The 12,205-nt window shown below is 35.5% G+C and overlaps 1 protein-coding gene across 1 annotated transcript in view; it reads left to right on the plus strand.

Annotated features, from left to right (window-relative positions):
- The first annotated feature begins 2,070 nt into the window (after window positions 1-2,070).
- Window positions 2,071-12,205, plus strand: part of LOC110028683 (protein FAR1-RELATED SEQUENCE 5-like) — a 22,235-nt gene continuing 12,100 nt past the window's right edge. The window contains exons 1-3 of the mRNA XM_020730631.1: window positions 2,071-2,145; window positions 2,320-3,371; window positions 3,637-3,720. Of these exons, the coding sequence (XP_020586290.1) occupies window positions 2,322-3,371; window positions 3,637-3,720 (1,134 nt within the window). The 5' untranslated portion in view covers window positions 2,071-2,145; window positions 2,320-2,321. The remainder of the gene's footprint in view (window positions 2,146-2,319; window positions 3,372-3,636; window positions 3,721-12,205) is intronic.

Below are 12,205 nucleotides of genomic sequence, written 5' to 3' on the forward strand. Positions count from 1 at the left end.
GCCTTTGCATTGTTCATATGGCATTATCTGTGATGCAAGGTGTTGCATGCTTCAAAATTCTTAATATTGCATATTGAATTTGACTCCTACCTGTATCATATTCATGGAAAATTTTATAAGGTGCAGTTGGTTGTATAAGATGCTGAACATGCGGAATTTAGCTTCCTCCAGATTGGTTTGAGTTGTATAAGGTGCAGTTGGTTGCAGTATTTATTTCTTTTAACTTGGACGAGGCTCTCCTAGTATTTATCTGCTTTGCAGGGAACTATTACAAATTCTTCTACATGCCCCATTTGATTGCTTCTAAACAGGAAACATAATTATGCATTCTATTTGGTTGGATGTAAATGAAGTGGTTTATTTCTTTTTTTGTTGATTGCCACTGAGACGATTTATAGATATGACTGAGAAAATAAATTCATATGCATTATGAGTTGGGCAAGCACTTAGGATGGGTTGTTTTATTATCGGTATTTTGTAGCAGTTTGAACATTTTTCTACCTGATATTATGTTTTTTGTTGCTAGAATTTATTTTTTTAAATAACAATTTTTAGGTGGTATGTATGTGTCGAATGAGTCTGAAATGGACTAATTGGTTCTAAAATAGCTGAGGGGTAGACATTACAACTTTTGTGTGCCAGTTTTTTCATTTAACTTAAAAAAATCTGCAAATAAGTTGTTTACAAAACGTGCAAACCAAACAGTTAAACAACTTATCCAAAATAGGGGCAGATTGGTCATTTATCCAGAATCAGCTGTTTTCCAAACGCACAAACCAAACAGTCAGTCAGCTTATCCGGATCAGCTGGTCATCGGCAGATTATCAGGATAAGCTGCTTATCAACATAAGTTGGATAAGCTGCAGCTGCCCCAAACAGACCCTAAATGAGATCCACTTGACTTCACATCTCCCTGGTCCCACCCGTGGTCCACTCCGCCTTCACGTATCACCCGCAACGCAATGAAGTGAATTTGTAAATACATAAAAGTTTTGTGGGATGCATGCAGATAAAATGCTCAGAAAAATTAACCTCAAGCCTTCATGGTTCTGCACTCCGGTCCTCCCATTAATCCCACATCTCAAAATATAAAATAGTCGTGTTATCCTCAACCCTTCATGGTTCCGCACTCCGGTCCTCCCATTAATCCCACATCTCAAAATATAAAATAGTCGTGTTATACTACAATATATATTCCTTATATTGAGAATACATACATTATAATTAATTATTGACGCTTTATTTTAAATTTTATCGTGTCATATGATCTTATAACCTGAAAAATTCAAAATATAAGCGTTATAACGTAAAATATAAGTGTTATAACGAAATATTGTTGATGAAAATTTCAAAATCTTGTGTTATACCGAATTATATGACTTTATAACCTGAAATTTGAAAAATATAAGTGTTTTCGGAATTTAATTCGGGTCAGGTTCACGATAAACGCTCCTATTAAATTTCCCGTGCTAATTCGAGTCGTGTCAAACTTCTTTTTTAATTCTTATATATTGTGGAACCCAATTCCACTTATACTCCACTCATTGGTCTCCACAAACAACTTGACTGGGAGAGTTCTGAGACAATAAAAATTCCTAATACTGATTTGAATTTGAATATTTTTTGTTAAAAAATGTTATAAGATTAATGAAGATCACCTTTAAAATTTATCAACGATATATCAAAATAAATAAAATCAAATCACAAAATAAGTAATTTCAATACAAAATGCTTGTTCCCCTATCCATGCCTTTTTAATATTAGCAGCATTAGAAATTTCATTTAAGAAAAAAGATCCTCTACGTAACGAATTTGTAGCATTGCTCCAATCAACTAATTTATATTAATTATTTCTTTTAAAATCTACTTCCATAATTCGTGCATTGGGTCCAACCCTATGGCCCGACCCAATCGAGGACTTCGCGCTCCACTGATAGCTTACGTGTCGCCTTCCTACTCGTGCCCTTCTATGCGTAGATCGCCGACCCGGCCCGGTCCGGCCCAATCTGATCTAATCCCTTAAGAACGGTACACCGCTGCTCCGAGCCACGCAGCAACGCTGGAGAGAGAAAAGGGTGCCGAGCTTTCCTCTCCCACAGATCCATCCCCTTCGCTGCCCCGAACACCAAAAAGGAAAAGAGCCCGGTAAGATCTCTCCCCCTAGGGTTCCAAGTTTTCCAAATTTTATTAGCTTTCAGTTACTCCTGAAACCAAATCAAATCGTAGGGTTTCTTCCCGCTTCTTTTCCGGGAGTGACAACGTAACCTCCATGATTCCGATTCATGGAAACCTAACCTCTGTTCTACTGCAATCACGCAGTAATGGTGGTCATCTCGGAAATCTCCAAGGAGGGAGGAGTTATGCAGCTGGAACAAAGAGATCCAGTGGAGGAGGGAGGTGGAAGGCGCGACGGCGGGATAGTTCTCGACTCGCAGAATGCTGCCGCCGAAGTGGTGGAGCTCTTGTCAGAAGGTGGCTCAGTACCAGTGGAGAATTCGCTTGAGGATGCTGGCGTGTCATCAGGGAAGCCACTTTATAATGAGAATGCTCTTCGGGTGGCTTATATCATGCGAGGCTACTTATACGCGCGGTCAGGCTCGGGAAACGGCGATGTTGGATCCTCAGGGGAGGTATCAGGCGGCGTCGATCGTTGTAGGGCGATGATGGAGGTGGTGAGGAAGGAGAGTGGACTATGGTTGGTGTCTAAGGTTGTTCTGGAGCATCCTCACTCGCTTGCCCCACCACCTGATCCTGCTGGTACTGTTGCAGGCGGCAGGCTGGTTCCATCGGTAGGCATGGAATTTGACTCCATCTCGATGGCAAAGGCATTCTACTACACTTACAGTGAGAAGATGGGGTTCAAAGCCAGGACTGGTTCTGGTCAGCGTTCGAGGGGCAATAGAATTCTGGTGATGCAGAGGTTTCTGTGCTCCAAGGCGAATTATACTTTCTTTGGAAAACCTACTAGTGAAAGCACGGTGAAAAAGAAGAGAGGACCATACAAAAAGAGAACTGCTACTACGAGGAGTGAAGGCAATCTGGATAGTGCGGCAGAGGTAGTTCTAGGTGACGACGCTTCGGAGAAAGTGGTTATTGAGGGTCAGAGTAGTCAGCTTGTTAAAATAGCAACTTTCGAAGAGAAGGATGGTATGACAAAGCAGTCAGCTTCAGTTTCTGATTTGGGAAATAATGTTGCCACCGTGGGTATGGATGGACAAAAGGTACCCTTGGGCGGGATTCCAGCTCAGTCTCGGCTTTTAAGAGAGCTTGGTATAAGAGTTTCCAAGTACACAAATGAGGAGAGAAGAGATATAATTCTTAGGTACATGAGAAAGAGGAATAACAGACATGTTGTGGATAGATCGATGAAGGTAATGGCTTGTTCCTATACATGTAATTTTTAGTGTTGAAAGTTGAAAGGTTCGTCGTTTCATTTTGAGGATAAATTGACATTCTGGCCATAGTTTTGGCAGAGTGACTGCAGTGTGCAAAATCTCTGCATACTGCCGACTGGGGCCACACAGATATTGGCGCGGTTCCATTTACCGCGTTTTATGTCTGTGTGGGTTGCCGCCTCAATCAGACCTTTTTAATATATTTCCTTCTGCTGCAAATTCTAATTTCTATATTCGACAGGTTCCTTCCCGACAAGCTTTAGCTGAAAGGCGCCAAAGAGGATTTGGAGGAAAATTTCTCAGCAAGGAAGATATAGAATTGCAGGTAATACAGGCTAACTGTAGGATATGACGATGGGCTGGCATTTCTGAAATTAAATAATAAACACAAGTGTTAGATTTTTCATCAAATCTGGAATACATATGCTGGACATGCAGGCTAATTAGATGCTATAGGCTAGCAAACTAAATTTCTGAAGCGAAATTATATACATTCTTGTTAGGTTTGTCCCTTGCATATATTTCTGTTACTGACCAGGATAATAGATGCTGTTTTGGTAGCTTGGCCTTATGCTGGGGAAGATGTGTGACTGTGCATTCTGAAGGTCTCTGGTTTGCATCGTGGAAATAGTATCTCGATAAATATAGGGTCAAGGCTGTATATATTAATCCCTTTTAAACCTTGCATTAGTTCAGGCATCTTGCACTATTTTAACACACTTTAAATTTTATGTCTGCAAGAATCACTATGAATATAATTTTTCGTACTGAGGCGACCAAGAAAAATAAGAAATCACATGGAGTGATTTTTGTGAACTTTGAAAATACATGATTGAATACTATAAGAATTGATTTGGTATGCAATAAATAAGAAATGCGTTAAACATATGTTTAATTTATTAGAGATATGTATCATATGACATCTAGTATTAAAAGTTGTTGTGGAATGACAAACAGTTTTTAATGTTCAACAAATAAGTTTTTATTTTTTTATTTTTGAATTGATTATGAAATTTTTTATAAAGGATTTTCTAAATTAGATACTGAAATTTTTATTTTTCATCAATGGTGTTGCTTAATCAGTGAGATATTTGGTGATATAGGAGAAAAATAGATTGATAATAGAAATGCTTAAAGGATAAACGACTTATGAGTGATTGAGCAAAAATTGAATGAGCCGTGCAACTTGCTTGTGCGTGGTATTCATAATTATCAACTAATATTACTATAAGATAAATTGAATCAAGTTGTGTTGAACTATGAATCTTGGATCTATTATACCAAAACTTAGGGAAATAAGTGATAATAATTTATTGAATTAAGTTTGGTGGCTAAAATGAAGAAGTGCTTTGAAATTACCATGCCATTATAGAATATTCCAAAGACTTAAAAAGAGAAATTTGTTGAAATTTTAATTAGTCCAATTATATTTTTAAGGATTCAAGTTGTCTGATTAAGAATTATTGATAGCCAAGTTGAGCATGACAAAAATATGATTGTTAAGATTGCTACTTGACAACATTAGGAAGAATATTATTAGAGAGACATTGATGCAGGGGCTTTCCCTTGGAATGCAGGATTCTGTGTAATATGCCGAATCGGTCCCCCTAACACGGATTGCTTATAACTGCGGAAAATCTCGCTATCGCGGTGACCGAATAGGGAAACCATTTGATATTTGATTTCAACTAAGTTTTTTTTTTCTTTTTTTTTTTAGTACTGTCTAGGATAATAGAAAATGTTTGGGTAACTTGGTCTTATGCTTGGAAGATGGGTGGCTATTCATTATGAAAGTCTCTGATTTTAGTCATGGAAATAGTATCTTGAAAAATGCAGGGTTATGATTGTATACATTAAACCCCTTTAAACCTTGCATTAGTTGGGGCACTGTGCACGAGTTTAACACCCCTTAAATTTTATGTTAGAACGATTCACTTTGGAGATAATTTTTGTACCGAGGCAACTTTGAAAAATAATAAATCACATGGAGTGATTTTTGTGAGCTTAAAAAGACATGATTGAATGCTATGAGAATTGATTTGGTATCCAATAAATAAGAAATGTTTGAAACACATGTTTATACTGTTAGAGATATGTATCATGCGGCATCTAGTATTAAAAGTTGTTGTGGAATGACAAACAAATTTTAATGTTCAACAAATAAGTTTTTATTTTCATTCTTTAATTGATTATGAAAATGCTTACAAAGGATTTGTAAAATCAGGTACTGTAATTTATATTCTTTTATAGATGGTATAGCTTAATCAGTGGGGTATTTAGTGACATAAGAGAAAAATTAGATTGATAATGGAAATGTTTAAAGGATAAACAACTTAATAGTTATTGAGCAAAAACTGAATGAACTGTGCAACTTTCTTGTGTGTGGTATTTATAATTATCAACTAATATTACTATAAGATAAATTGAATTAAGTTCTGATGAATTATGAATCTTGGATCTATTATATCAAAACTTGGGGAAATAAGTCATAATTTATTGAATTAAGTTTGGTTACTAAAATGAAGAAGTGCTTTGAAATTACCATGCCATTAGAGAATATTACAAAGACTTAAAATTAGAAATTCATTGAAATTTTAATTAGTCAAATTATATTCTTAAGTATTCAAGTTTTGTGTGATTAAGAATTCATTGATAGCCAAGTTGAGCTTGTCATAAAAATTGAATTTTAAGATTGCTGCCTAACAAAATAAAAAAAGGATATTATATTAGAGGGACATTTATGAGGGAACTTTCCCGTTGGGTCGCAGGATTTTCTGTTCCAAATCAGAAACAATCTCTTGAACATGTGATTCCTCATAATTGCAAAAAATCTTGTGAATGTGGTGACCTAACAGGGAAAACATTCGATTTCTAATTTCATCACATTTTTTACCTTTTCTGATTTCTTTCGTATTTTCTTATTTCTAATTAAGTATTTTATGTCGTAGGAATATTTGTATATTTTGTTTTCTATTTTGAAGAGACTTTTGCTTTGCTTGAATATTATGGAGATTGTATCTTTGATTTTCTTCTTTAAGAGTGTTGTATCATCTTTCTTTCGCAAGTGTTGTCTCTATATTGCTCAACGGCGGGTGGTAAACCTCATCACTACCCGTACGTCATCATATCATCATGGTTATTCTGGCAATTTCAATTGAAATGGCCATCGAAGGACACCTATCCCATTCTAAACACCGTCAATCTCACATGTTTTTGTTCTCTCGTTATTTCACAACTATCTCTCTCTCTATTCACTCTCAAAATATCTTTTAGAAGCTCTAAAATGTCTTCTAGTATTAGAGCCTGACAAATCTTAATTTTTTTGAGATTTGTCATTCCTACGCCAACCCAAATTCTATATAACTAAAATCATTGATCAACTCAATATCCTAGTCATTACTATCATAAATTATAGCCATAAACCTAAACGTTTCAAAATCCAACTTTTCTCCTCCACAAAAATTTCACCCCGACTCCTACCACCAAAATTTAAGCGCTTAACCAACCTTATTTTGCAATCATATATCTTTCAAAAATTTGATCGGGTGGAAAATATCAAATTGCAAATGAGAAACCATCAACGGGGTGTCAAGGAGTTCACTATGGAAGACATATAATGAGAAATTCGCCAACTGCAATAGATATTTGCCCCTTGTCGGAAGAGAAAAATACGGTGAGATCATCTATAGTCCTAATGGTGATCCTCTAGATTGAGAGTATGAAATGAATCTCTTTCGCTAGGCAGCTTTCAGTGATTAAGAACTAATACCTTGACGATTTGACATGAAATATCAGAGAAAAAATCAAGATTTTAGAGTGATGCTTGACTTGCCAGATTTTGACGGTCACATGAATCTGAACAAATTCATCAAGTGCTGCCAATCAGCAGAACATTTCTTTGAGTATAATGACATTTCAATGGACATAAGAGTAAAACTAGCCTTCATTCAGTTAAAGAAATGTGCATCTTTGTTGTAGGAAAACCTGAAACATCTTCGATAGTGAGAAAAAAAAAAATAAGATCACCCCATGATTGATGAAATGGGAGATGAAACGGAAATATCTTTTCCCGCATTGCCAACATGACATGTTAATAAAATTTCACCACCTAAACCAGAGAGATTCTTTTGTGGAGAAGTACACAGTTGAATTTGATTAACTTAGGTTGAAATGTGAGTTGGTGGTTCCAAAGGAGCACACAATAGCAATTTACCTTGGAAAATTGAGGTCGTCTGTTAGGAATATGGTGCAACTGCAACTGCATTGGTTACTACTCAAGGTACAAACCCTAGCTTTGAAGGTGAAGATACAACAATTTCATCAGGTGACTGCCACACCTTACAGATTGAATTTAACCCCAAGATCAAACAGTATTGCACCTAGCGAAGCATCGAAATAGATCCCGTTTGAGGAAAATTAATTCAGAGTGGAGATTAGATGGAGACAACCAACACTCCTAGACCTATCATAGCTATAAAGTGATTTAAATGCCAAGAGAATGTTCTCTTTCACGGAGCAGGGAGCAATTGAAAATTTTGATTATTACACAGGAGATAATAATAACATCAGAAAGGAGTCTCAACTTCCAACCGACAAGGAAAAGACACTAGTGATTTGTTCTAGCCGAGCTCATGAAAGAGAGTCCAACAACAACAACAACAACAACAAGCCTTTATCCCATTGGAGTGTCGGCCACGTGAATCATGTTTCTCTGTTGTGTCCTATTGAACATCACATTTTCATTTAATTCTAATAAATTAAGATCATTTTTTATACAATATGTCCGAGTCTTTTTAGGTATACCCTTGTCTTTCTTAATATAAGTTGAATTTAAAACATCTACTATTCTAACAAGATCATCAAATGGTTAAAGTTTAATGTGATCGAATCATCTGAAATGACTCTCTTTAATCTTGTTCACCACTGGAGCTACACCAATCTTATCACCGATATATTCATTTCACATTTTGTCTCTAAGTGTCAAGCCACTAATCCACCTAAGCTTTCTCATCTCAGCAACACTTAGTTGCCTCTCTTTTAAAGACCAACATTCTGTGCCATAGAGTATTACAGTTTCACCACCATCTTATAAAATTTTCCTTTTAGTATTAGTGGTACTTTTCTATCATACAATAGGCACGATGCTTTCCTTCACTTCAACCAACCAAATTGAATTCTACTAATAACATTCCCATCTATATCACCATCAATTTGAACATAGACCTGAGATATTTAAAACGATCACACTTTTTTACGATTTGATCACCCATAGTTACAACTTTGTGACTAGAGCTACTACTAATAAAATTACATTCCATGTATTCAGTTTTACATCCAATCTAATGAAGGTCTTTAAACTTCAATGTAGACCTCATAATTCTAGTTTTTTCTAAATTCTTTCTCTAGTCTTATCCACAAGAAGGATATTATCAACGTAAAGAATACACCAAGGTACATCCTCCTGTAAATGTCTTGTAAGAGCATTCATATTTAAAGCAAAAAAAATATAGGCTTAAAGCCGATTCCTGATATAATCCAACTGAAATAGGAAAAAAATTGGTCAATCTTTCTTCTGTTTGAACACAATTAATAATTCTAGTATGCATATCTTTAATGACTTGAATATAAGTTGCATCAACTCTTTTTTTCTCTAGAACTCTCCAAAGGACTTCTCTAGGAACCCTATCATAAACTTTTTTTAAATCAATAAAAATCATATGTTGATCTTCATTATTCTCTCCGTACTTTTCCATCAAACCTCTCAATAAATGTATAGCTTCCATAGTAGAAATGCCTAACATATATCCAAACCGATCATGAAAAATCTTTGTTTCATGTCTTAACTCATGTATAATTTGCATGCTCATATGCATCCCCTTTTAAAAAAAAAATGAGAGACTCCAACTAAATTAAAATTAGTTTTGAAAGATAGTGAGTCCAAAGAGCCAATACTAGAGAAGCGTTAGCCCCTATCGAGGAACTCCCCGGATATCCCGACCAACAGTTTCTCTTTGGTGGTTGCCATTGAGAGTGGTCAAACATACCATAGATTTCATTCCAGAATTGGTTCTTCCAATTAAATTTACTTATCTGATGTGCATAATCAAGTATGAAGAGTGAGGCGAGCATGTTACAAATTTAATGGCTCAAGACTTGGTTCGTGAGAATACCTATCTATGCACAGTTTCAGTTTTGGCTGTTCCAAACAAGGATGACTAATTGTTATATCAGGGCAGTCTTTAGAATGACATGTTTTTTAGAGCTGCATGGAAAAGATGTGAGCATTGATTTTATAGTGGAGTTGTGTTAGACGCAGCAAGCCAACATCTTTGTTATGATTGTTATAGATCTATTTAAGAAGCTTACTGGGAAGAAGACGAAGCTCCTACTATCTGACAAGATAACTCAGGAACTTTCTCGTTGGGTTGTAGGATTCAGAGTGGAGTGTGGAGACGGTCCGGTAATCACAGGATTCCACAGAATCACAAAAAATCCCGTGATCATAGCGATCGAACAGGGATACCATCCGATTTCTAATGTCGGCTTAGTTTTTTCCCCTTTTGATTTGTTTCCTATTTTCTTATATCTTATTAGGATTTTTCTCTTGTGGGACTATTTCTATTTTATTTTTTGTTTTGGAGAGACTTTTGTTTTGTTTGAGTTTTATGGAGATTGTGATAATTTCCACCTTTAGGAGTATTATATTGTTTTCTTTTTGCAAGTGACGTATTTGTATCACATAATTTATTCATACCATTAGACAGTTTATATGTCATTTTTTACTAGATTCATTAAAAAAAGGGCAGGTTTTTTACATTAAGGGCTTACTTGAGGCAGTTGCAATTATTTTTTAAAATAGATGTGAAGTTGTTATGGGGTAAAACAAGTTTTTTTGAAAACTATTAGCATTATAAATGTTTTTCCTTTTGAAAAAGGCGGACAATTTTTTTCTTATAACTAATTATTTGCTTTCCCGTTACAATTTTTTTTGAAATGCTGCAAGAAATTAGCACCTAAACAACAATGTGACAACAATATGCAATACCAACAGACCCTAAAAGATTTTGAGCTGCTAGCATCATAGCAATATAGCCACCGAATGCAAAAGGATTGACAAAAGACATGTTTTAAGGCACTTTGTCCTTGTCATGTGCTGAAAAAGAAATCAAAGGTCCATATCTTAGTGAAAGGATGTTGGGCGGAACTAATATTGCTAATACGTTCGCTGTGGCCACATAGCTGTTCTGCATATTTAAAAAAATGCCTTGCTGTTCACCTTATGGTGGTATAGTCGCTGCATGCAAATGGATGAGACATGTTTTAAAGCTTTCTGTTCTAGAGGTTAATTGATAGATTGAACTCATGAGGAACTAGAAATTAGCGGTTAGCATATCTCAGTGAAATGTTGTTATTCAAAACCGTCATATATAATGCAGACATATTTGCGGTGGCCCCATATGGAAGCCTTTTTATGAGCTCGGAAGCTTTAAGGAAAGGCTGAATAACGTTCTAACTTTACAAGTTGTTTGGCTATTGGAATAAGCGTAATTGCCTAAAACTTACCCTATTTTCATAGACCTAATGATTCTCTTCAAACACTTAGACCTGAAATTGTCATTTCATTTGCAAAAGCTATTTGAAGTGTTAGTATGGATGTTGAATATATGTTAAATAATGCCTTATAGGCATGCTTTTATGTGTTCTTTTTACTTAGGAATGGACTCCCTATTGGAATTCTCTAGGGAATAGCTTTTAATCAAAGCTTTATCTTGGTTAGGAGGAGGATTATAGATGCAATACACAAATATATTAATAAATTTAGAGTTCAATAAATTCACTTTACAATTTCTAGAAGCAAGACACAAATATATGAATTATTATATAAATCATAAAGATGCAATAATATATTACTCAAGTTAATATATTATCGTCTTAGCATAATACGAAAATTCAACACACTCAAAAGAGAGAAAACAACTAGTAGAGATACCAAAAGTTCTTATGTAGAAAACCTGTAAGGTGAAAAAATCACGGGACCTAACCCAGTTGAAAAGATCTACTATATACAGAAGATCACTAGTATAACCCCTTGCCTCACAGACAAGAAAGTGTTTCAAAGTCTCCCGAGTTACAACGTTGATGTGCAGAGGAATTGTCACAATAAATGAGCTGCTATCAATGGTGATCAGCGCTGACCGATAAGTGGTGTTGAACTTCAGCTCCTTCTCAAAGCTTCAAGCTCTTCCTCAAACATGGAACTCTTCTCCCTTTTCATGAGAAGGGTTGTGCTTTATTTATAGAGTTACGAGTATAATTAATGCAATAATATGAACCACTTTGATCAGATGGTCCGGAGAGACTCTCTTGTTCGAACGACGTTTAATGGACATTTGAGTACTTTAATGATGTCGAAATTGAGTGATCTTGGGCTCATTTGATTAGTCTTGTTGAGATGCTCAATTTGACCATGAACTCGCCCGATTCGAGATCCGTTTGACCTTTCCAATGTGTTCGAAAAACTTTCTAATATGGTTTAACGTGGTCTGTCTTATTGTGCCGGTCTGTTTGACTATAAGTTTGCTGAAATTGAAGCTTTGAATGACTTTCAATTGGAGTTTGAATGTTTTTTGCTTAAAACATTGTCTCGAGATTTATGTTATGCCTTGAGATTTGTGCTGGATAAAAACAATTGCTGATGACATATTAGTTGCCCTCTATTTTCGGGCAAAATCAATTTTATCGTCCGAAATATTGAAATCTGGAGCACTTTTATTTCTTATATATTGTTTACATACATACATATATATAAA

The sequence above is a fragment of the Phalaenopsis equestris genome, unplaced genomic scaffold (genome assembly GCF_001263595.1).
Source record: "Phalaenopsis equestris unplaced genomic scaffold, ASM126359v1 Scaffold000522, whole genome shotgun sequence".
Taxonomy (NCBI): domain Eukaryota; kingdom Viridiplantae; phylum Streptophyta; class Magnoliopsida; order Asparagales; family Orchidaceae; genus Phalaenopsis; species Phalaenopsis equestris.